The sequence below is a fragment of the Mytilus californianus genome, unplaced genomic scaffold (assembly GCF_021869535.1).
Source record: "Mytilus californianus isolate M0D057914Y unplaced genomic scaffold, xbMytCali1.0.p SCAF_2, whole genome shotgun sequence".
NCBI classification, from domain to species: Eukaryota; Metazoa; Mollusca; class Bivalvia; order Mytilida; family Mytilidae; genus Mytilus; species Mytilus californianus.
The window spans coordinates 27,043,104-27,070,212 of record NW_026262668.1 but is presented as its reverse complement, the minus strand read 5'-3'; the positions used below and the strand labels follow the sequence as shown (position 1 = coordinate 27,070,212).

Below are 27,109 nucleotides of genomic sequence, written 5' to 3'. Positions count from 1 at the left end.
TCTGTCGACATATTATCTGAAACATAAATCGTTTTTTCTATTAATCCATTTTTAATCAATAAGACAAAACCCACAAATGATTGCCGATATTTATCACATGTTACCTATCAAAGTATGACAATTATTCTGAATGATGTCATTCATTTGTTTCAAATGAGTAATTCTAACCACTGACCATTAATATTTCATACCAGTCCTAAAACCCGTTTGTGCCTCAGTCAAGAAAAATTTCTTGCATGATTCATTTTCAATGTATTTGAAGAAAAATCAATAGGTATCTTCTGCAACTGATGGAATTTGTGCATCTGCCAGGCAGACGACACACGGCAGACGACTTTCATGACGTCACGTGAATTATCCGATGTGTATTGAACATATTTGGTAAACGATGGGTCAAGGCTTGGACATCCCCAAAAGTGGACAAGACAAATTCTTTGTAAGTAGATTAGTTAATTTACGTAATCAATGTCAGGTTAATTTAGATGTCTCGATTTCGATTTTTCTTGACGCAAAATAAGTGAACCGTTATTATTTGATTCCAGGTCTATCATATCGGATATATCTCTTAATCTGTGTGTATTATGTCAATTTTCTTTCAGTGAAACATGTAATATTATGAAATGCGTTTCATATATTTTCTAAGAACCAAAACAAGAACAAATTATTTTTGACTAAAGAAATATGAATTTTGTAAAATCCATTTACGGTTTAAATGAAAAGAGACGAAAAGGGCAACATGTATTCGAAATTAAAATTAAAATTCGTGTCCTATATTTAATAAATATACAAATATTGGATTAATTACTCAGTGGATCAATGTAGTTTGAAATGCGTATCAAATATTTTCTAAGAATATGAAAAGGAAAACCAAAACAGAAAAAAAAATTTTGGCTAAAGAAATATGAATTTTGTAAAATCAAATTATACGGTTTAAAATGACCGAAAAGGGCATGCAACATGTATTCGAAATACAAATTCAAATTCGTGTCCTATATTTAATAAATAAACAAATATTAAATTACTAGTAAGAACTCAGTTGCTTAGCTTCCATTGAGGCAGTGAGGCAACTACCTCACCAAATTTATACCAACAAAAAATAGAGAAGGATAACAAGAGAAACTTTACAACGTTTGTTCTATACTTATATTTGATGTTGAGGCAGGTCTTTGATTGTTTCTATTTTATTTCTTCACAACTTTTTTATGCTTGGTCCAATTTAAAGCTTGGCCTATTTAATAGACACATGTGTATTGTTGAAGACTGCATGTTGTGCTTTAAATATCTTTTGATTATTTAATGTTGGATTTTGTATCATTGATGTATGACCCGCATCTCTATTGTTCGTCTTAATTCCCTGTTCCGTTTAACAGTGGTCTGAAAATTTATTTCTAGAGCAACTTTCACTCAATTGCTTAGAAATATTCATTATATGAAGATGGTTACAAACATTTGGCTTCTCTTCCCTATACACACTTATACCTTAGTATCAACATATTAAAAGACAGAGTGATATAATTTGTGCAATATTTCTATCTAACAGACCCTTTTCACAGTGGTAGAGCAAATTCCCCCCTTTTCATTCAGGTTGACCAATTTTTCGGAACTTCCTTACTGCATTTATTGTTGATTTATTCTCGATCTTGAGGGTCGTGTGTAGAAATATATTCCTTCTTGGACCCATCAAATTGTGTCAGATGTTTAAGTTCACAGCCACGTCCAGTCAGAATGGGAACCCGTAAATCCCATTTGCCTTTTGTAAAAAGAGTGCAACGCTCTCTGCACATTAAATATTATAATTTTTTGCTAGTCCTGATATGCCTGAGTTGTTTGTCACATGATGGTAAACAATTAAATAATAAAACCTGATAAAAAATCTACTTTTTTAATCTTTAACTGATAAAACCCTTTTGCCTCGACAATCGTGTCCCTAACCATCCAACCTCAAGCCGCATCTTGGTTCGTGGACCATGCTGAACCATGACTCCCGAGCCTATTTAAATCCTTACTCGAAATAAGGGCCAAGCAACATGACTAAGTACTATAGTTCACATGACATGCCCCCAAATTTCGTAGTCAGCTTCATCGGTTTACACTTAACGTAAATGGTTTGGATAAATAAAAACATTTATTACATTGGTAGCAATGAATTACATTGATTTCCAAGTCAAATAAAAACCGATAATTTCACATGTGAAATAAACGTGGTTATTTCACTCTCTGACGTCATACAACAAAAGGCGTTGTCAAGACGTCGATAACGTCGGATCAAAACAAATTGTGAATGCGTAGAAAAAAGATATAGTTCCTTACATTTTCTACATTAATTTCATTAAAAAAAGCCATTTGCCAATGTAATAAAAAGAATAACTAATCAAAGAATTCAAATATCGAAAAATATTCAACTCGTGACCGAACAACACTGATAATTAACTCATGCGCTACGCGCATTCGTGAATTAATGTGTTGTTCGGTCACTCGTTGAATATTTTTCTCTATTTGAATTCTTCGATTAGTTATTCTATAAATATTCACTCAGAGCAGGTACACATCAGACCAACATCTTTAAAGAAAGTTGTATCTTTAATAAACTGAACGAATATTTATTTAAGAATTCTGTATCTAAAATTGAATTTTCTAGTGATAAAGTCATGATATAATTGAACCGAAATACTGGTAGAAGAGATGTATACCTTTTATCTGGGGACGAAACACCGTCATTAGAGGGACTGTTAATGTATACGAACACAAATGTCTTTTTTCCCATTGCGTATAAAATACCTACACAATCGACTACATGGCAGCCATTAGAATATGCTTCTCTTTTCGTGGACTTGTCTTCAGTTATTCAGTTATTTGATACAAAAAGAAATTTTTGTTTAATAATGGTTGATTTATTCTGAATAATTGATGTTTGGAGAGAAATATATGTACAACAGAAGTACACTAAAACGTAAATAATTATATAATTGTAATGTAAGGGTAGTACTTTGGAATGCATGCAGTTCCAAAGATATTGGGGAGATATTATTCAGTGGTATTGAAATTGTATTATTTTCTTATATCAAGGAACGCTCGTTTATTCCAACATTGATTGTAGTCTCCTGAGTGGGTTACACCAAGCATACATTGCCATCAAGTTAAATGGAACAAGCTCAAGCAGTAAATTGAACAATATCCAACGAATAAAATATTTCCTCCAACTAGATCTTCTTCCAAAGACTAATCGGATAATCCTAAAATATATTAGATTAAAATGTTTCATCTGGAAAGTGTAGTTGGTGTTTAAGTTTTTTTTCATAATTTTTTAATATATTTATAAATGTATATGTATATATATATATTTTTTGGATGGGGGAAGGGTATACGTACAGCATACTTACCAGACGAAAAAAACGTTATTAGATCGCTAAACCATTTAAAATCATATGCATATCTAGTGGTAGTTCGGAGATATTATATACACAACGATCGATGCAAAAATGTTATAACCAGAAAACCCTTAAGGATGTCTGCTACTCATTTTCAAAGTAATATGTTCTAAAAGACTGTAATAAATTGATAGTATATATGTATCAGAACTAAACAAGCAGAAAAAATGGAAGGTCCATGTCCTTGTTTTTGAGATACATACATGCAAGCCATTGAAAATTTGGCGGGAAATAATTCTCTCTGGACTTTTCATACATTTATTATTGGCACTTTTTTTTTTATTTCAAAACCTATGAAAAATAACAAGGGTTTTGTAAGATTTTCAAAAATGGCCTTTTAAACTAATTGGAATATTACTAAGGAGCGCCATGTGAAAGTCTAATTTAAATTACCTACTTGTTTTCAATTTTAAATTTTGTTTCAAAGGGGGAACAACTCTTAAGTTTTTGGTTATTGTCTTGAAAACTATTACAAAAAAAAGTTGTGCAGTAAAATTGACCAGAACAGTAAGATCTTCAAATAAGTTTACTTGGCCAAAATCGTTAAGTGACCCTTTATAGGAGTAATTGCCTTTAAATAATGATATTTACTCTTTTTGGTATTTAGTTGATAGAGAGAATCTTTCGATGGTTAAAATGTTCAATAGAATAAGTTAACATGGACGAATGGTAAATTGGTTCCTTAAATGAGTAATTGCCCTTGAAAGACAAATTTTGCTAATGTTTTTTTTTGCGTTTTTTTGCAGTAACTTTAAAAGATAAAGAGAACTTATTAAAGCAATAGTGTTCAACAAAATAAGAACTACAACAAGTCAACATCATTGAACATGGCCGGAATTGTCAACTAACTCCTTTTTTCTGATTGACCATTTTTACCCATTTTATGATTTTTTTTGCAGAAATAAAGAATGAAAGCAACAATATTTTTTCAAAAATGGTCAGCAAAATAAGATCTACAAATAAGTCAATAATTAAAATCGTCATTTTACTACTGCGAGGAGTTATTGCCCTTGAATTGTGATTTTATTTGCCCATCTTGTAGTTTATAGAATCTGATAGAGACAAACAGTAAAACACTAAGATCTATAAATCAGTCATCATATAGATATAAGAAGATGTGGTATGAGTGCCAAAGAGACAACTCTCCATCGTCAACTACTCCTTATGTAAGTTATTTTACCTGAATGATGATTTGTATCCATTTTTGCATTTTTGTCAAAAACTATAGGAGTTAAGCATGTTTTAAAAGAGAGAAGCTTAAACAAATAAATAAGCAAAATAAGAGCTACAAGCAAGTCAACATGGCCAAATTGTCACACTAGTTATAGGATTGAATGCCATTAAATTACGTTTTTATCACAAAAACTTTAATCGATAGGCATAAACTTTAAATAGTTAAGTTAAAATGAACGTCAATGCAAGATCTTCAAAAATGCTACTAAATAAGATCTACAAATAAGCAAACATAACTGATTGCAATAAAGGAAAAGAGTAAATATCAAAATGGTATATTTTTTTACCATGAGAGCGATTTAGGCTCTGGTGAGCCTCTTGTTCGATATTTTCGAGATTAAATAAACTTCATTGACGTAAATTGCTCGACATAAATTTAAAATAAAACAATTATAATACTTCATAAACCTATGTGATATATAAGTACTATACTATAATAATTGATATTCACTTTGCCAGGAAAGATTGATTATTGCCACATACATTTTGAAATAACATCGATTAATGCTCACATTATACAATTACAATTAGTATTGTGTTGTAAAATGTACTGTATGACCTTTACTTTCCGTTTTCCTAGAAAACGAATCACGCAAAAGATATTATGTAAACATGAAGCCTTTCCTTCAAAGTTGTAAACCCATCCCAGATCTGTGAAATCGGTACTTAACTATTCTTAATTACTGAGTAAAACTGAAAATCTCACAAGCCTTCCAAGTCACGACTAATTAATTCATAAAATGCACGACTTGATTCTACTTATTTAAAGATTAAAAGGTAATAGAAAAAAATAGATGACACGTCAGTGATAACAGATTTTTTTTAATTGTCTTTACTAAATACATTCACATCTTCGAGGGGCCTGATGGGGGGTTCTCATCACGATTCACGAGTTGATTTTTTTGTCAATCACGATTCACAGAAAATAAATTTCCATGATCACGGATCACGAAAATATAAAAAGAGTATAAATCTGTAGAAAAACGGATCACGATAGCGAAAATGCGCCGATCACGAAGAACGAAAATAACCCATCAGGCCCCTCATCTTCTTGAGTCTTTCAAATTGAATGGACATCAATCTAAATAAATGGTCTTGTTAATAGCTTTGTTTCTTTTTTGTGTAAAGTTGTTGTTTTTTTGCGTATACATTTTCTTAAGCCGCGAAGTTCGCATCACCTTTTACTCATACGGTTTCTCCCTGTTTCGTCGGTATTATATAGTCAAAGAGGAAATCGTTTATTAATAGTTGTTAATGATCAGTGTAATAATTCCAAATATTACATCTAATTCTATGATTTTTTGACTCGAAATTTCACTGTCCGACTTAGAGCATTAAGACAATAGATTTCCATTTGAACCCCTCTTATTGTTTCCGTAATTATGTCGCACATTTTTCTCTGTTTTTTTGGTGGGGGCCATTATTCTCTGTTTTTTGCCCATTATTCTCTATTCTGTAAATCCCATCTATACCCAAGTATGTCTTGCCAAAGTTGTTGTGTATAGGACATTCATTCAACATCCCCTAAACTAACTAAGACCAGAAATTAAGATGCTTTTTCCCGGAACGTATGCTCATGCATCACAACAATCCTTTTTCTTCCTGAAGTTTTTCAAATGAGTAATGGTCTCGTCAGTGTTGCCCATTACATACCTAAAGTGAGAAATTGCCACTGATAGAAGACATATAGTTCGTGTCCACAGTTATTACTAAACAAAAGAAGCGAAGGCGAAGTATTACAGAAGTTGAAGTCTCATTTGAGGCATTGGTCGATTGAGAAAGCAGACAGAGTGTCTTAAACACGCGATTATAATGGCCATAGATTAAATTCAAACGATGGGAGACACGAAACCATAAAGAGTTAGATAAAACGACCTATTATTATTTAATATTTGTTGATATTGAATACACTTGGGAATCATCGGAAACCTTTAATTGTAATAGTAAAGGTTCTATAATCATGAATGTAGTCCCTCATGAAATTTATCATCTTTTTAAACTTATATTGACTGAGCAAGATCATAATAAATATGAAAGGCATGTGTACTGATTAACCCAGTCTCTCATAATTGTTTTTAGAATGGCAATTAATATTTTATATTATTTCATGTATTCATGTAATATGTTAAGTTTTGTAATATAAATACTAGTAGTGGGACGTGAATAAACTGTTTGTATTGTAGTGTACTGATTGATATTTTCGTCTCGGATACATGACTTTTTTATTAGTTGTTATAGGCTTTGAACCGGCTTTCAGTTCAGTAACTTCGGTCAGATCTTGTATCTTTGAGTCTTTTTGCAGGTTGTTTTCAAGTTGTGTGCTTTATGTCGATCTGACGAGCCAAACATTTCCCCACTGATTCCAAAAGTTTGTTCTTATGTTTTGCTGTTACAACAATGTCCCATGTAAAAAAAATAGGGGGAGGGGCTATCCCAAGTGAGGAGCCTGTAACTCAATGGTTGTCGTTTGTTGCTGTATATCATATTTGATTTTCGTTTATTGTTTTGTACATAAATCAGGCCGTTAGTTTTCTTGTTTGAATTGTTTCACATTTGTCATGCCTTTTATTGCTTGCTTTGCGGTATCGGTTTTGCTTATGGTTGAAGGCCGTGCGGTGACTATAATTGCTAAGTTGTACATCATTTGGTCTCTAGTGAAAAGTTGTCTTATGTTGCCAATCATACCATATCTTCTTTATATTTTTTACAATATATCTGTATATCTATAAAGGACTGAATCCAGTTTCATTTTCTATATTTTTGTTCTGAAAAAAAATTGACAGCATTTCAACTGCCCAACGCACCTTTATCGTCCTGGATATGCTAGAAATATATGCAACTGGCGTTAGGCAAACAACTGCCAACATTCACTTTCAAGTCGGGAGAGCTTAGCCAAAGTAAATGTATTTTTTTCAAAATAACCCGTTAAGAATTCTATCAGAAAGTGTTCTATCTATCGATAAAATATAGAAACACCTGATTTTTGTCTAGCTTGTGACGAAAGTTGGGGTCGTGTTGCTGATCTTTCGCTTACTGCATACCGTTTTTGGTTGGGGTCGCGTTGCTGATCTTTCGCTTATTGCATACAGTTTTGGTTTTGATCGCGTTGCTCATCTTCCGTTTACTGCATACCGTTCTTGGTTGGGATTGCGTTGCTTATCTTTCGTTTACTGCATATCATTTTTGGTTAGGATTGCGTTGCTCGTATTTCGCTTATTGCATACCGTTTTTGGTTTTGATCGCGTTGCTCATCTTCCGTTTACTGCATACCGTTTTTGGTTGGGATTTTTGTCTAGCTTGTGACGAAAGTTGGGGTCGCGTTGCTGATCTTTCGCTTACTTCATACCGTTTTTGATTGGGATTTCGTTGCTTGTCTTTCGTTTACTGCATACCGTTTTTGATTGGGATTGCGTTGCTCGTCCTTCGTTTACTGCATACCGTTTTTGATTGGGATTGCGTTGCTCGTCTTTCGTTTACTGTATACCGTTTTTGGTTGGGATTCCGTTGCTTATCTTTCGTTTACTGCATATATATATATATATATACCACCGTTTTTGGTTTGGGTTGATTTGCTCGTCTTTCGTTTACTGCATACCGTTTTCTGTTGGGATTGTGTTGCTCCTTTTTTATAGCGTTTCGGTGAATCGTTTGTCTTTACTTCTTTTTAGCTCATCTGACCCAAAAGAGCTTTTCTCATCACTTGGCGTCCATCGTCCGTCGTCCGTCGTTGTTGTCGTCGTTAACTTTTTACATTTTGAACTTCTTCTAGAGAACCACAGAATGGAATGAAACCAAACATGACATGAATGTTCCTTATGAGGTGCTGACCAAGTGTTGTTACTTTGTAGTTGATCCATCATCCAAGATGGCCGCCAGCGGGGGACTTCGTTTAACATAGGACCCTATGGACAATACATACAAATCTCTTCTTTTAGAGAACCACTAAATGGAATGAAACCAAACATGCATGAATGTTTCTTATGCGGTGATGACCAAGTGTTGTTACTTTGAAGCCGATCCATCATCCAAGATGGCCACCAGAGGGGGACTTATTTTGACATAGGACCCTATGGAAAATTCATACAAATGTCTTCTTTTAGAGAACCACTGAATAGAATGAAATAAAACATGGCATGAATGTTCCTTATGAGGTGCTGATCAGTATTGTAACTTTGTAGGCAATCCATCATCCAAGACGGCCGCCAGCAGGGGACTTCGTTTAACATAGGACCCTATGGACAATACATACAAATGTCTTCTTTTAGAGAACCACTGAATGGAATGAAACCAAACATGGCATGAATGTTCCTTATGAGGTGCTGACCAAGTGTTGTTACTTTGAAGCCGATCCATCATCCAAGATTGCCGCCAGAGAGGGACTTAATTTAACATATATATAAACCAAATTTGGCCTCAATCATTATTAGGGTATCTGTTATGATTTTAATCTATTTTTACATGATTTCCAAAACCAAAGTAGAATCAGGTGAGCGACACATGCTCTTGTGGGCCTCTAGTTTTAATGTGCCAGGACATAGTATTTTATCTCTTGCTTGTGATTTTCTATGAACCCCTTTGTTTCTTATGTTTTTATTTACGTGAGTCTCTATTAAATTCTGTATACTAGGCACTTTTGACATTAGATGATGGCTTCAAGAATATCTAAATAAATTCCTTTTCAAACGGCAAAATGTAAACCTCGAAAATAAAATAATAACTTTCATAATATTGAATTCAATCTCTAAAATTACAAAACGCAAAACAATTGTTAAAATGAAATAATAATTGTAATGCTGTAGTCTTTGTAAAATAATCAAACATTTTGGCATAAAGGATAAACCCGTCTGTATTCTCCTCGATTCCATATGAAGGGTCTGAATAGAGAATAATGGACCAAAAAATAAAGAATAGAGAAAATAGGGAAAAAAAGAAAAGAAAAGGATGCGATTTACTGAATAGAGAATAATGGAAAAAAATAAAGAATAGAGAAAATAGGGGAAAAAAAAGAAAAGAAAAGATAATACTTTGGTGCTAAAATATGAGAAATAGAGAAAAATGGCGTAAAAAAAATAAAGAATACAGAATGGAAGGACTCCCCATGGAAGGACTCCCCATCCAGACCCTCATATCAATCGTGTCATTGTCATGCACTTATAAGTCAGGAGACAATGATAATCTAATATAAATCCAATATTACATTAATGTTATGAATTATTTCTGATGTTGAATCAATGTTTCGAATTTCAAAGTCAATGTAATTTTTATACCCAGTATAAAAATAAAAAGGTGTTGAACGAATACAATTATCCTCCAGAGACCAAATGACGTAGATGTTAGCAACTTAAACACTTAAAGTCTTAAAATTCGCCGTTACAGAATAAAAGGCATGACTGATGAAATCGTCCTTAACAATGGAAATTCAATTCAACCAATGATGTCACGTGTTATTTTCATATTGGTGTACGAATAATGAAATTACCCAGAGTCCTTCAGATTCTGAAAGTTGTTTCAAAATATGTTTGATAGCTTCAATAAGATACATCATAAGGCAGATACATAATCATATATTTGGCGAGTTTTTTTACAACCACTTGGTCGATGCCACTACTGATAGAGGGTTCCTCCCCGAGTATATCACCACACCAGAAGTCAGCACCTCTGTGTTGACATGTAACATTATTGTTATGGTCATATTCATAAATTAACTGTTTACAAAACTTTGAATTGTTCGAAATATCACTATGGATTTTCTACTCCAAGGAATATATTATCGTAGCTGTATACGGCTAAACCTTTCGGAATTGTGGGACCTTGATGGTCTGCAAATTCGAACTTTATTTGGCCTTTAAACTTCTTTAATTTGAGCGTCAATGATGAGTCGTCTGCAGAGGAAACGTGCGTGTGGTGTATAAAATTATAAGCCTGGTACCTTTGATAGTTTGTTTTTAACTCTACCATTACATTTTGAGAGACTCACGGGAAAAACAAATAGTACCACTGAAACAGTATTGTTTCTCCATGTAAGCCTTTGAAAAATAAAAACCATAGTTACAGATATGCATGCTACTTTATAACAAAAATGCAATTAAATTACAAACCAAATGGTTGATTTCATAAAGGCTACATGTGATAATGTGTATTTCTCATATTTTATAATACATTTATAGAATATGCTTTATTACATATGAATATTTGATATTTGAATAAAATTATATTTTAAAGTTATTTGACTGATACAGTTCTCTTTTGTTTAAAAAGTGTAATAAAGCATATTCTATAAATGTATTATAAAATAGGAGAAATACACATTATCACATTTGATGGTAATGCACTTATGCCATTGTACTTAGAACTTATATAATATAATATGAGTGTCAATGAAACAAAAGCTGGTACTAGATTATCAATTAAATAACTCAAGTACTTATAGTACATGTTTATTAATGGGGGACTTATGCCTTCGTGTCTGCATCTGAAACTTCTATAAAATATGTGTTATAGTTTATTTTTATATACTTTATTGCAAAAATTAGAACACCGACTGGTCAAAATGCAAACAATATGCATGTACATAAGAAACATACAACACAATATTTATATATGTTAGTCTCAGTTTGCATGGCGTGCGTATAGCTCTTGTTTTGCGTTTGCTTACCTTTCAAAAATTCAGCAGTTTCTTTTTGAATGGTGTACAAGTTTCTCATGTTTTGGTATGTATTTTTTTTGTGCTATTTTCGTTTGATAATTTCCTTGCTTGTCCTACCATCAACTGTTTCTTTTTCCTTGATATTTTCTATTTTTTCTTTTCCACTTATCGATTGTGCATTGTCGTTTTCTATTTTTACGCTTTGTTTGGCACATTTTCAATTTATATAATTACCGACAAAATGTCAGTAAAAAGTATATTCTATGTTTACTTGTAATCCCTTGATGTCGGTTCTTAGACTTTACCTTATAAATATTCAGTCCTGGGATTTTCTGTTTCTATTCAATCAATAGAATGCTTTATATGATGTGATACTGTTTGTATATATTACAATTAATTTTTAGTCTTTTGAGTACCATATTTTATATGAACATGAGATGATAATAAAAGACGAGGGACATTAAGGGCCTCGTTTGGTCCCCAAATCGGAGGTTAGGTTGATAGGTTAGCATTGAGACAACTAAGATTCAGAAATTTCTAATATTTTCCAATATATAATTGAAAAACTAAGATAGGAAACAAAAAAGCATTAATCCGAATGCAGTTGCAACTTATTAGCTAAAATAAACCTGCAATTTCTGCAAAATACAAGAACACCGAACCGTTACAAATCGAACATCAGTTTCCCTTGAAAAAATAAAACAATGTGTATAATCTATTTAAAGTGTGAAAGTGTGCTTAAGGCCCTACGAGGCTTCTGAATTGACTCTGAAGTATTGTGCACAAAGTCTGTTTTGATAATTGATATTATTAGTCAGATGAGGCCTTTTAAATACAATGCATACAGACCCATATTTACAGTACAAAAGGAAAACATGAAATTACCTATATTTCGATTACATTAATTGTATATACCGAAAACATGCAAGAAACAAAAACATACAAGAGAGGTTATGCTCATTTATACAAATACTGAAGTGGGCTTTTTATACGACCGCAAAAATTAAAAAATTTTTGGTCGTATATTGGTATGACGTTGGCGTCGTCGTCGTCGTCGTCGTCCGAAGACACATTGGTTTTCGCACTCTAACTTTAGTTTAAGTGAATGGATCTCCATGAAATTTTACCATAAGGTTCAATACCACAAAAGGAAGGTTGGGATTGATTTTGGGGGTTATGGTACCAACAGTTAAGGAATAAGGGGCCAAAAAGGGGCCAAAAATAAGCATTTTTGTAACTTGCAGACATAACTTGTGTGTTAGTGTATGGATCTCTCTGACATTGTACCACAAGGTTCCATATCACAAAGGGAATGCTGGGATTGATTTTGGGGGTAATTGCCTCAAAATTTTAGGAATTAGGGGCCAAAAAAGGGGCAAAAAACAAGCATTTTTCTAGTTTCATGATAATAACTTGTGTGTAAGTGTATGGATCTTTCTGAAATTGAACTACAAGGTTTCATATTACAAAGGGAAAGCAGGAATTGAGTTTGTGGGTAATTGCCCAAAACGTTAAGGAATTAGGGGCCAAAAAGGGGCCAAAAATAGCATTTTTCTAGTTTCCAGACAATAACTTGTGTTCAAGTGTATGGATCTCTCTGAAATTGTACTGCAAGGTACCATACCACAAAGGGAAGGCTGGGATTGATTTTTGGGGTAATTGCCTCAAAATTTTAGGAGTAGGGGCCAAAAAAGGGCAAAAAACAAGCATTTTTCTAGTTTCAGGACAATAACTTGTGTGTAAGTGTATGGATCTTTATGAAATTGTACTACAAGGTTCTATATCTCAAAAGGAAAGCTGGGTTTGAGTTTGGGGGTAATTGCCTTAAACGTTAAGGAATTTGGGGCCAAAAAGGGGCCTAAAAACAAGCATTTTTCTAGTTTCCAGACAATAACTTGTGTTCAAGTGTATGGATCTCTCTGAAATTTTACTGCAAGGTACCATACCACAAAGGAAAGGCTGGGATTGATTTTGGGGGTAATTGCCTCAAAAGTTTAGGAATAAGGGGCCAAAAAGGGGCAAAAAACAAGCATTTTTCTAGTTTCAGGACGTTTCAGGACAATAACTTGTGTGTAAGTGTATGGATCTTTATGAAATTGTACTACAAGGTTCCATATCTCAAAAGGAAAGCTGGGTTTGAGTTTGGGGGTAATTGCCCAAAACGTTTAGGAATTTGGGACCAAAAAGGGGCCTAAAAACAAGCATTTTTCTAGTTTCCAGACAATAACTTGTGTTCAAGTGTATGGATCTCTCTGAAATTGTACTGCAAGGTACCATACCACAAAGGGAAGGCTGGGAATGATTTTGGGGGTAATTGCCTCAAAAGTTTAGGAATAAGGGGCCAAAAAGGGGCAAAAAACAAGCATTTTTCTAGTTTCAGGACAATAACTTGTGTGTAAGTGTATGGATCTTTATGAAATTGTACTACAAGGTTCCATATCTCAAAAGGAAAGCTGGGTTTGAGTTTGGGGGTAATTGCCTAAAACGTTTAGGAATTTGGGGCCAAAAAGGGGCCTAAAAACAAGCATTTTTCTAGTTTCCAGACAATAACTTGTGTTCAAGTGTTGGATCTCTCTGAAATTGTACTGCAAGGTACCATACCACAAAGGGAAGGCTGGGATTGATTTTGGGGGTAATTGCCTCAAAAGTTTAGGAATAAGGGGCCAAAAAGGGGCAAAAAACAAGCATTTTTCTAGTTTCAGGACAATTACTTGTGTGTAAGTGTATGGATCTTTATGAAATTGTACTACAAGGTTCCATATCTCAAAAGGAAAGCTGGGTTTGAGTTTGGGGGTAATTGCCCAAAACGTTTAGGAATTTGGGACCAAAAAGGGGCCTAAAAACAAGCATTTTTCTAGTTTCCAGACAATAACTTGTGTTCAAGTGTATGGATCTCTCTGAAATTGTACTGCAAGGTACCATACCACAAAGGGAAGGCTGGGATTGAGTTTGGGGGTGACGAATCATAAGTGGGTTCAAAAAATTTAGGGGAGGTATTTTTCTTTTCTTTAAAATTTTCCATACTTGCCCCAACTGTATAGGGTTCGACCTCTGCGGTCGTATCAAGCTGCGCCAAGCGGAGCATTTTATTGTTTTAAGTCGAAGGTACTTTTATTGTATCGTCATTGATCCCAAAATCCATGCATATAGTTTTGTAGTATCTCAGTTTTTAAATAGACGTTTAAATTAAAGTGAAAACTTAAACTAATTTCGCAGTTTGTACATCCTTTTAGGACCAAATAATGTCCGTTGTATTTTCTGTGGTCGATCAAGGATTTTAAATGGAACATGTTGTGTGGATGAGTGACGAACCCAAAATTACAAAGGAAAGTCCGGCATCTTGATCCACTCGAGCTCTAGATCCCATTGTGTTTTAATCTTTTACAAAACATGAATGACAATTATCATGTCTGTAGCATCTATAGTTTGTATATATGATGTGAATGTCAACAATAGAATTAACCCATGAAAGCAATGATTCATGCAGAAAAAATAATCTCATTCAATATACCAGTACGAAAAGCACGTTTAATTCTACAAAATTGATGTATATACTTAATTTCGATTCGGTTTATTTAGATTAGTATATGACCATTCTGCTCAATTGAGACATTGTTATTGATTACAAGATAACAAAATAATCTAGAATGTTTAGTGACGAGTCAATCACTTTTCAACATGAAAACTGTCCCTGTCCGCCAAGTCTTCAAAGCATTTCATATTTCTTCAAAAAGTTAGAAAGATATTGAATTTCTAATATGCCAAAATTATGCAATACATAGAAGTTATCATCCGGATGATTTTTATTGAAATGAGAAATAGTGATTGAAGGAGGTTCATATATTAGACGAATTATACATTCGAGTAATTATTTGCGAAATCTTTATGAAAATTGGGTACACGATGAAGGTCTGGATGAGGTTTACAGAGTAGACAAATATTACAGAAAAATGAACCACAAATAAAGAATAGACAAAAAAGCCCCCCAAAATCCAGACCCTCATGCAAATGCCTAGGTGACATTGAGAAAAATAAGGATCTGACGAACGCAACACAATCAGATACAAATTTAGACTTATACCTATCGATTGTTTACAGAGGACAGTTGAATATTCCAAACGTTTAATTTCCCAATAGTGATTTCCTTTTTTGTGAAGTAATATTCCTGCGTAGAATGTCAAGATTTATCTTGATTCGCAAATGAAGAGTTTTTCTTTACTCACGGCGATATGAAGCTTTAAATATTGTATACTGTTGTCTTTTGTTGATGACAGAATATTATTGGTATCTATAGATGTCTTTAAGTTATGTAGTTTTCATTATGTTTGGTGTTCTCTTTCTATGTAAACGTTATTCGATTTATTAAGCCGTTATATACATTATTTGTACAGATAATAAATTTGTCTGTTTTCTGTCTAGTTTTTCGGTTTATCGCTCCGGAAAGATTCTTAATACATTTCAAAAGAAAAGATTCTTTTAACAAAAACAGATATATTGATTATAGTTCCAGTTTTATCTTTTGCTACTGATTAATGTAATAGCCTGTCTTTTGATCAATTTACACGTCTTCATTCCATAAAGCTCCTAAAATCTGATTATACAAAATTTTATTATTTTCTTCACATATTGATAAATACTAATTCTTTCAATTCACTGAAATCAAAATGACAAAATGCGTGTCAACATTGATAATTATAACAGCCAATTTGCAGAGCAACTAATTAAACCTATTGGGGTTGCTAACCATTATAAAACTTTATATTAGTAGAACCAATGCCTTTTAAAGCATTTTTTTTTGGTAGAGTGCATACGTTATACAGGTTCGCAAACTTGTACAATTGTTTTTTATTACTGGTTCTTAGTTTTTTCTTTTTAATGATAACCCATTCGACACTTTCTTCTCAAAATAAAAATTGACAAGAGATTAAACATTACTGGGTATTTCTGAACAAACCTATTCCCAGTTCGGTTGGTTTTGGAATTTTGTTTAGCCTTTGTCTAATCAAAGATGTCAATGACTAAATGAGGAAGATTTGCCTTAGGAAAGGCCTTGGTTCATGACTAATTTGTCCAAACATTGCTTTTTTTGTTTTGGTTAAAAAGGCAATTTCGACATTGGTATGACATTATAGTGACATTTCTTAGCCAAATAAAGTGTTCAGATGAATCAACCTGTATTCATTTATCAATGAAATCAACACAGTCTCGTGAAGTGTTGAAGAACATATACTATTTTTGCAATTTCAAGCACCAAATAATTGATCCTATCTTTCATTTAGCAAAAACATTGAAAGCCTCCATGTGTGAAATGAATTCATAGGAAAATAGGTGCTTTAAGTTATATTTACAGTGCACTTTAGGAGTTGAAAGTGATCAACAACGCAGGGGCGTGGACATATTCTTGTCGCACATGACACAAATTCGATTTGTCAATGCCGCGGTCATTTGTAGCAATGTCGATTGCTGCAGATAGTTCAATACAACAGTTTTCATTAAAAAAATTAGAAACCTGAGAATGACGGCTAGTAATTGCTTTGACAGATGATTGTTCTAACTGCTTTTTCTCATGATCTCTTTGTCAATGTCCAGGGGAATATAAACTGGTTTGCAATCAGTGGAAATCAGTGGTTTTAGAGACAACGTTAAGTTAAACCTTTTCTGTTGCAGTTTCATATTTTGATATTTCCAAGTGGTGCTCTCAGAAAAGGAGACCACAAATGTAATCAGTGTTCATCCAACTATAAATCTAGGAGTGAGCGTTAATTAAAGTTTGACGTGTTGTATTTTCATTTATTGACAAGTTTAATATTTGGTTTGCGTGTGAGAAAAAAACCGAGATTTTGAAATATTGATTTTATTTAATACCAAGAAATTTACATTTGAAAGTTGAAAGAAAAGATCAGATGTTTATTGATTCATAGCTTGCTATGAAAATGCAGTAAATGTCTACACGTTAGAGTCGAATTTGTACCAAAGCAATCATAAACATGATAAATAGATAAAACCAAAATATTTAAAATCAAACAAATATTCATAATCAATCTAATTTAAAAAAAAATATAGATCTCCGATATCGTTATGCTCATGTGGCGAGTGGTGTAAATAGTCGCACTGTTGTGAGTACGAATCCGGCATATGGCAGGTACGTTCGACTGAGTCGACTCCAATCTTAATTGACTACGATTGTCAGTTTTCCTACCGAAGTTTCTGTGGTTCTCCGGCTTCCTCCACCAATAATAACTGACCGCCACGAAAAAGCACAATAGTGCTGAAAGTGGCGTTAACACATCAATCAATCCATCAATCGTTATGCTCATACGAGTACACGAGTTTCGATAGATCAATCAGAAAAGTATTCTTATTTCATAAGGACCTCTTCAATGGGAATATTATTTTGAGTGGTAACTTGTCGAAAACGTCTAAAATTTAGAACGGACGTGCCTTACCTTTCATATAGATTTACAATTTTTCAAAAAACCGAAACATATTTTATTCCTTTTTATCATATCTCATAGCTACTCAGAGACATGTACCATCTTTTTAAAATTCAACAATCTAATTAAGATATAGATCTCTGATTTCGTTAAGCTCATATATGAGTTTGACGAGTTGCGATAGATCTGAATTTTAATCAGATTGAAAGTTAAAACGATTTTAGGAAATACTTGCAACATATACATATTTGTAAACTGAAGCCTTTATTATATGAGATGTAATGGTCAAATGTATAAAATATTATAAACAAAACTACCCTCGATCCCTTCCCCTCCAAAAAAAAAAAAAAAAAAAAATCCCCCCCCCCAAAAAAAAATAAATCGTATAATACATATTGCAGTGTACCCGATTACCTATAAGAAAAACCACACTTCGGTGATTTTGTTTAACCCGCGTATCGCAGAGCGTAATATTAATGTATTGGGATCGATTTCCGGATGGAAAAAAATCAACACAAAAACTTTAAGCATTATATTTGCTGATTTTTCATCTTTTCCATAAAATAGGAGTCTATAATTCTACGATAAATACCATAAACCAAAAGATGGGAAACATGAAAGCATATGAAAAGAGATAAAAATCAGTCGTTTCCCGTATTTATCCTCCTCATATATAGCATACACGATTCGAGATAATTGTAGAAAAGTGTATTTATTTCTCTATATAATGCCTTACATCCGTTTCTTCGTCAATATTTAGTGATGTAAAGTCTGTAAACGTAAGCATATAACGCAACATTATTGTTGCATGTTATAAACCTATACCTTAATTTCTTCTCACTTCATAAGAGTGTTCAGTGATCGATAAGGGAAATAGTATCCAGAAAAGTGGTATCGAAGTCAAAAATTATATAACAATTATCGAGGTAGAGTCGAATTCACCCAACAAATCAAAAAATACTTTCAGCGCTATCACACAAACATCAAAATGTGTGAAACTGCTTTTGAAAATCAATTACCTTGCTACTTTTTCGGATTATAATTTCACATTTCATTAAATGATTTATGTTACTTTCACATAGGAATGTAAAAGCGATTGTAAATTTGTGTTTTAATAAAAATTCTCATAAATATCAACATGACTGAAGCAAACAAATACAGTATAATTTCCTAAATAAAAGTGATAGCATGAGGTAATGTTACTATATATATAAATGAAAATAAATCAGTAATAAATCAAATAAAAAAAAACATAAACATATTTCATTGTTCATTTTTGTCAGAAAAGAGTCGTGCGAATCACATTCACATAAGCATGATGTATTAGATTTTATACCAATTTCTTATTTCTTTCAAAAATTTACAATTTTTTAATACCAATTAGAGTGGTAGAAAATAATCAAGAAAGTTCTCTTTTTTTTTAATTGTTTTACAAATTTTTCATGTCAAGCCTTTTTTAGCTTACTTTACAGAATGGGTTTTCTTCATTGTTGAAAGTCGTACGGTGAACTATTATTGCTTATATCCACGCCATTTTAAACTCTGGTGGATAGTTGTGTTTCATTGGCAATCATACTACATCTCCTTATTTTTATAAAGGTAACCGTTTATATAAAAATAAAGAAATGTGGTATGATTGCCAATGAGACAACTGTCCACAAGAGTTCAAATGATGTGTATGTAAGCAACTAAAGTTCATCGTGCATCCTTCACCTTTGCCAAGAAAAAAGTCTTGTGCATTGAATAAGATGTATGCGGCGTAAATGACCACAATCAAAGATGTATGGTCCTATCCTATTAAGGTAGAACACAGTTGTGTTTCCTTTGAATCATTCCGGTTCGATTACTATTTAATTAAGACAAATTGATTGACTGATTGATTGGTGGCTATCAAATCCCGTGTCATACTTATTTCATACTGATATACTCACAGGTTTGTTCCAAAGTTTTAGAATTAGTCATGCTGTATAATAAAATTGAGAATGGAAATGGGGAATGTGTCAAATAGACAACAACCCGACCATAGAGCAGACAACAGCCGAAGGCCACCAATGGGTCTTCAATGCAGCGAGAAACTCCCGCACCCGGAGGCGTCCTTCAGCTGGCCCCTAAACAAATATGTATACTAGTTCAGTGATAATGGACGTCATACTAAACTCCAAATTATACACAAGAAACTAAAATTAAAAATGATACAAGACTAACAAAGGCCAGAGGCTCCTGACTTGGGACAGGCGCAAAAATGCGGCGGGGTTAAACATGTTTTTTGAGATCTCAACCCTCCTAATGTATGTTTTGATAAATAAAAAACAGCTTATTTTATGATGTTAACCCTTTCGCATTATTCCCTTAACAAATTAACTCGCTGAGGTAATGTTTACCCAATTTCATCCCTCCATTTTAGTCCAAATATTGATTATCAACTATGAATATGTTGATTTTCGAAGACAAACTATTGGATCCGTGCATGCTTTTTTGATGATGAAGACACATTCAGAAATGTACATCGATACATTTTCTTTCATTTTCATTTGATATTTGGTCAATAAAAAAAAAACAAAAGCTATATACATATTGTAAAAGGATATAACGATTCAATATATTCCAGATTAAGAAAGTATTTTCCAGAAGTGATTTACATTAGATATTCTTTATTGTAGATATTGTAAGAAAAATACTGTCTGATGAAACTTCCGAATAGATAGGATCTGATTCCGATGATGCATTTACTTCGAAGTAAGCTTTTAGGTGAATCGTCTACTCGGAAGGTCGCAATGGAACGACAGAAACTGATTCGAAGGGTGGGCAAACGTGGGAAATGTAAAGGACAGTTTATGAATCCTTGTGGTGTAGCAATCTCCAAAGCAGGTAATTATACAGCTGTATATAGTGCTTCAAATAAAAAAAAAAACAAAAAAAACAAAAAAAACGACATTCCAAAAGTCGGTACACAATCATTATAAAAAAAATGAAGATGTGGTATGATTGATTGCCAATATGAGAGACCGAATGACGTAGAAGTTAGCGACTATAGGTCTCCGTACGGCCTCCAACAATGAGCAAAACACACTAGTACAGAAAATATGGAAGTGAAAACAATCAAAACAAAATGATTGATTGCTGCATACTTAACGTCCAGTGGCAATTATTTCATGCATATTCAAGACGAGAACAAATTAACCATTAATAAAACAGGTAGTTTCCAGGCGCGTAGCAACCCGTACGCAAAAACGCAGTTGCGTACACATCGAAAATTTGACAAAAATAAAAATATGGCAAATCTAGTAAGAATAAAACTAAAGTAATAGAATAAATTAAAAAGTATTATAAAAATATGCTAATAGTCACTTTGTAACTATATTTCGTTCCGGAAACTAGTCTACTCTTTTCAATCGTGATTGTGTTGCTGATGCAGACAATTAAAATAGCTGAGTCCTCGGGTGTCAGAACACAATTGTTACGGCTGCAATGCCTCCTTACCCTGACATCTTTTCTGAAGATTTCAAAATAACTGATGAAATAAAATATGACGTTCTTGGGCAACAAGTCATTCTTATGATTATTCTGTGAGATATGTATAGTCTAACATAGGTCGTCATCATGAACAGATTTTTTCAAACAGTCCAGTCAAACTTAATTTAAACTTAAGATTGTTAATGGTAATTTTCTTGCAACGTCTTCGCCGTTTTTTTTTTTATTTGACGACCAACGGGTTTTTACTTTTTTATTCTGCGTTCGGTCGTGCAAGACGGGTGCCTCGTTCAACGTGTTCCCCCGATTTAACTATACGTGCCTCGAGATTAAAAGTGCTTATTCTCCATGTTCATTTAAAGTGCTTGTTCTCCTTGCTTGGTAAAAATAAAATACTCTCGTTTTGGAAGTTGATAAATAGAAATCGGAAACAATTTGATGCTTTTCCTTGTAGATTTCGGGACTTCAAACGTATTTATATATAGTTAAAGAATTCCAAATTATGATATTATAAACAAGGATTTATACTCGGGAAACTTTAATATACTTAACGTATTTATGCATGTATGCCGGTCTCGACGGCAACGACAGAACGATCTTTCGGTACCATGAGAAGACTAGAGAAATACAATGAAAACCAATTGTTTATCTGGGCTTGGTCTATTGAACATATACCGTGAAAAACAAATTTTAACAGACACGGTTATGGACATCTTCAGTAGAAGAAAGGAAAGGAAATGGTCATTGACTTTCAGAATTAACTTTAAGAATTAAAAGCTAAAAGAAAGACTGTTTGTTCTCTTATAAAATAAAACATAGAGAAATGTGATTCCATTTATTTATGTATTTTCTCAATAAAAAAATCCATTTAAGTTGCACGGTGTTGGCTTAGAAATTTGAATTTTCTAATGTATAGTGGCCATGGGTTGAGACTGATTAGGTAACAATTAAAATATATGGTGGTGGGACTATATATTTTAATTGTACCTAATATATAAACAAGTTCTACCAAGTTTACTTTCTCTAATTATTTTTTTTTTCAAATTTAATCATTTTAAAAAGTTGACTTGTTACTCATTCAAATAAGATTTCTGTGAGGTCATTTTAAGTCCCAGGAAATCGCGAGAATGCAGGATTTTGCATCATTTACTCCAGAGCTTCTGGGGGCCTTGAGCGGCCCCAGACCCCTCGCCGTATGACTTCCTTCCCCGGCATTGAGTACACATCATTTTGGCCTAGCTACGCCCCTGGTTTCTATAGGGCACTGTCACTGAAAATTAAACAATGGTATGTTGTATACAACAGGCAACCTACGGACCCTTGAAATAGTTATTGAAATTGTTCTTTAGCGCACAGAGAGCGTAGTACTGTCATCTAAACGAGGCATCGGTTTAAGCGTCCCAATACTGACTGCACGTGACTCAGAATTTCTACATTCCGCATAGCCAAACAGACCACACACTTTTGCATGTTTAATTGTCGGTCAAAAGAAGACGAATGTGACCATATATCTATACCCTTACCTCAGTCACCCTTGAAATAAAGTGAACTCGTAAGGATATTTTTACTGTTAGACGTGCATTACCCATTTACGTCTGTCATCCAACTACGCAGGGTAAATTATAGAAACCGTATTATTCCTATCCCTCGAGACCGATCGATAGACACAGAGATTATGTTGGCCAAGAGAATTTCGTTATGTGATCTTTAATCAAATGTTGCACTTTCAAAAGTTACTGTAAGATTATTTGTTAATTTGGTTTAGAATCAATCATTCTCGTATTGTTTTCATTTTTACAGGTGACATCATAATTGCGGATACGGAAAATCACAGAATACAAATTTTTACTACAGAAGGCGTCTTTAAATCAAAGTTTGGGTGTAAAGGATGCAAACCCGATCAAATTCATTACCCGGTCAGTGTTGTCATGACAAAAGACGACCACGTAGCAATAACAGATAGTGTAAACGCATGCGTGAAGATATTTTCATTGGATGGTCAGCTTGTTCAGTTATTAGGTTCAAGTGACGTGCTAGAAATTCCATACGGTATATGCCAAACGCATGACGATCATTTCATTGTGACGGATATATGCAAACATTCACTTGTAATTTTTGATAAAGAGGGGAATATGTGCAGGACGTTCGGACAATACGGCAGCGAACCACGCGAATTTGATCATCCATATTTTGTTGCTGTTGATACAGACAAACAGATTTATGTATCCGATTCTGGAAATAGCAGCATTAAACTTTTCACTTTTGAGGGAAAACTTCTAAGGTGTTACTCACAAACAGACTTTAAACTAAATAGTGAGGTCTTTTTTACTTTAAACGGGATATGCATAGACGGCGAGGGAAATGTTCTTGTGACTTGCAATTCTGGAATTTATATTCTACTTAAAAATGGACGTTTGTGGGAAGTTTTAACAGCGGATGAAGGAATAACATGCCCGAAATGCATTACGGTCAGCTTATGTGGTAAAATCATTGTAACTCAAAATAATGGAGAGAACATAAACGAATTTTGTATCTTCCGTTATAATCCGGAACATTTCCGGTCATTGAATTCTGCTCAATTCTATGCAATCAATATATAGCTATTTGCAATAAATCATTTATAAAAAATCTCTTTGATTAAAATTGCATATTTTATGTTGCAGGATTTTGAATGGTTTTGATGCACTATGATATCAGGTTTCGATACGAATTGCAGGATCATGAGGATAGCCTAATTTTTTGGGCATATTAGCGCGTGGATCGCACAAATTCTGCACGTACATCGTGTTTAAGTCTTCAGATATACTGGAGACCAAACATTTAATATATTTAAATATTAGGAATGTAAATGCACGTGAGACTCAGTTAAAAATAAGGAGGCGGAAGGCACCAAACGGAGAATCAAAAATTATAAGTCGAAGAGAGATCGACAAAATCATTGTAAAAAACGATAAAAAGAACAACGGTGAACAATCTACAAAACATTATTTAAAAAAATAAGGACTGAGCAACAAGAACCCGACCGGAAAAGACAAATGCTCTGGAAGGGTAAGCAGATCTTACTCCATATACGGCATCCGTCTGTCTAATATGAGGTCAGTTATACCCGATGCACTGTAATACTTAAATCACGGTATATGTAAATTACACTATTGAAATGTATAGAGTTGCAAGATACCTAAGGTAATCAGATACTTTTAATCTAAGAGAGTAGATAACACCATGACCAACAGAAAAAAAATACAAAAAAGTCAACAAAACACCACAATTGACCGAATATTATGAGGCTTTCTTGATACAATTAGAAAACTCGCGTGCTCTGAAATTGTAAGCCCTTTTACGATAACTAAAGAGGTACAATTATTTTGTTCTGAAAGGATAAGGAGCTCCTATCCCAACGTATATATATTGCGGGTAATAGAAAACAATTCTTTTCTATTTTTCCTGATTAGCTTATAAGTCATTGCAACTTATCTTAAGTGTTGTTGTAAACCGACAATCGTAGGAGTGAAAACATACATGCAGAATCGTATCAACACGAAAGGAGGAAGACCAGATATGTCGTCTTGGTAAACGTGATGTGTTATTAATGCACCAACCAACACATGAATCCGAAGTGATACCTATCACCAATTTCGTTCAGGCAACGAATGTAATCAAACCGTTAATAATGTAAAATAAACACTAAGTGGACCTGTCGGATCTATGACAGTTAAAATATCTCCTGTAAGTTCAGATACTGAGACACAATAACAATCAATTAATAAGTTATTGCGACCATAAAGCTTGTAACGTCATCTTCGCTTCCTCACAACCTTACTATCTATATATATATATATCGAAACCGGTAAAAAAAATTGTGCGGTTATGTTTCTATTGAAGAATTAGTATTTAAAATGACCAAAGGAACTGTTTTACTAGCGCTTATCATAATATATAGATCCTGTTTGTGGTTTTCCATCAGTCAATTTCATTGAAAAGATCTGGATATATTTGCGAACTGTATTTCTCCTGTAGTATCCTTAATGGACTATTTGAGAACTCATTTTGAATTGAAGGGACATCATGAATATAGGTTTAACAATTCAATTTAATACATTTACTACATGTTGTCCTAAATCAAGGTTTTATAAATTCCTCTTGATATGAGCCATGAACAGCAGCAGCGACGCAATCTAATTATTCATTGGAATACTGATTGTCCTTTGGAATATTCATACAGCCGACTCACCAAATGTGTTGCCGACCAAAAAGTCCAACATTCTGATTTCCTTTTCGGCACTTTGTTAATTGAATTAATGTGATTTTCACCAATGCGGTATTTTTCTTTACCAAATACGAACAATAGATATTTTCGTTTACCATGATATAGAGGAGAAAACTGTTAAACGAGAAGTGTATTGTTTACGTTAAGAATATATATAAATGTAGAGTGTACAGAAGTCAAACAATTTGATATGGTTGAGAGAAAAAAAAATAGCGACTGTGATTGAAGAAATAAAAGTAAAGCCTTTTTACTTTTTAAGAATGCACTACTTATTTGCATCGTTGCAAGGCCTGAAAACCACAAGTCCACGAGCCTGGACTGAGGTATTCACTATGCAAAGCCAAATCATCCATAATGTACATTTGAATAAATAATTAATCAAAAACACTGAAAGAATCATGAAACTATGGACATAATTTAGCGGAGAATAATTGGTATGTAAATAATGAAGTTTCTTTAAAAATATGTAGGGAAATCAGTCGGTCACATGCAGTAAAAACAGATATGGCTTCTATGATTGTCTCCGGTTATTACACGACTGAATAGGAAACGCCGCTTCTATAACAATAATTAGAAGGATTGGTCTTATTTAGAAATTGTCAGTTTAATGAATATTTACCATGTCTAAAATCAAGTTTTCAACTTCATCAGAATTTTATTTTCCATTTCCATAATGATTTTGATCTTGAATATCCCGAGTAAGTTATTACAGTCATTCAGCTCGCGCAATGATTGTATTATACAGGATTTACTGACTTGATCATTGAAATAATGACGTATAAATATAAGCGAAGCTACCATTACATGTTCATGTTTAAACTTTTATCAAGTTTATTGAATATGCTGTATTAATAGCAGGTGTCCCTTTCCCCAAACCATTTACAAAGTAGTATTTGCATTAAAATACCTTCTGATTTGGACCTATTGCTAGGAAAACAACATAGTAAAAAGCATTAAAAGAACTCATGTCTTTGACAAGAAATACTTGTGCTGAAAACCTGGTTAAAGTTGTAATTAAAGACATTGGTAAGATAACGAGGATTGACAGCATTCGGGGATGCCTGTCAAAATAAAATGTATCCTTAGTAATTTGTTACCTTGTCCTATACAATACCTGTACTTTAGAACCATAATGAAACCACGGTTCTCTGAGCTTTCCTCTAAAAAAGAATAAATGCTTCCTAAAGACTAAAAATGTGGATTCATTTTTAATCTATGATAACTAGAGACAGTTGTTTATTTTTGAGTTTGTATTATTAGAGCTCCATTCCACAAGTGATTACGGACCTCATTTCCATAACTATCTATTTAACTATTAATAGTTTTTTTTTTCTATTACTGTCATATTTACCAATATACCATATATTCGCTGATAACACAAATATTGGAAAAATAGATAAGTATGTTAATACGAAAGGAAGGGCTAACCTATTCGGGGCTTAAGACAGTGTCATGTCCTCAAGCACTATTGCTTTTATCTGCTGGTTATTTTTGTAACTCTTATCTGTCAATTATAATATGCATCACGGTACTCAACACTATTTTCAAGAATATACAAAATGTAATAACTAGTACATACAACGAAAACTAAAGAACTTTTTCTTCATCTCCAAAACAGAGGGTATTAACA

The 27,109-nt window shown here is 33.4% G+C and overlaps 1 protein-coding gene across 1 annotated transcript; it reads left to right on the top strand.

Moving 5' to 3' along the window:
- The first annotated feature begins 246 nt into the window (after positions 1-246).
- On the top strand, positions 247-23,838 carry LOC127729605 (tripartite motif-containing protein 2-like). The gene is made up of 3 exons (XM_052237436.1): positions 247-436; positions 20,402-20,609; positions 23,013-23,838. Exons 2-3 carry the CDS (start codon positions 20,459-20,461, stop codon positions 23,810-23,812), a joined length of 951 nt encoding a protein of 316 aa, XP_052093396.1. The 5' UTR covers positions 247-436; positions 20,402-20,458; the 3' UTR covers positions 23,813-23,838.
- Positions 23,839-27,109: the final 3,271 nt, after the last annotated feature.

Bases quoted from the DNA above. Each gene is read 5' to 3' on its own strand.
- LOC127729605 (XM_052237436.1), top strand. From the start codon at position 20,459: ATGATGCATTTACTTCGAAGTAAGCTTTTAGGTGAATCGTCTACTCGG. The intron at 20,610-23,012 runs GTAATTATACAG...TCATTTTTACAG, and splicing joins TGTAGCAATCTCCAAAGCAG to GTGACATCATAATTGCGGAT.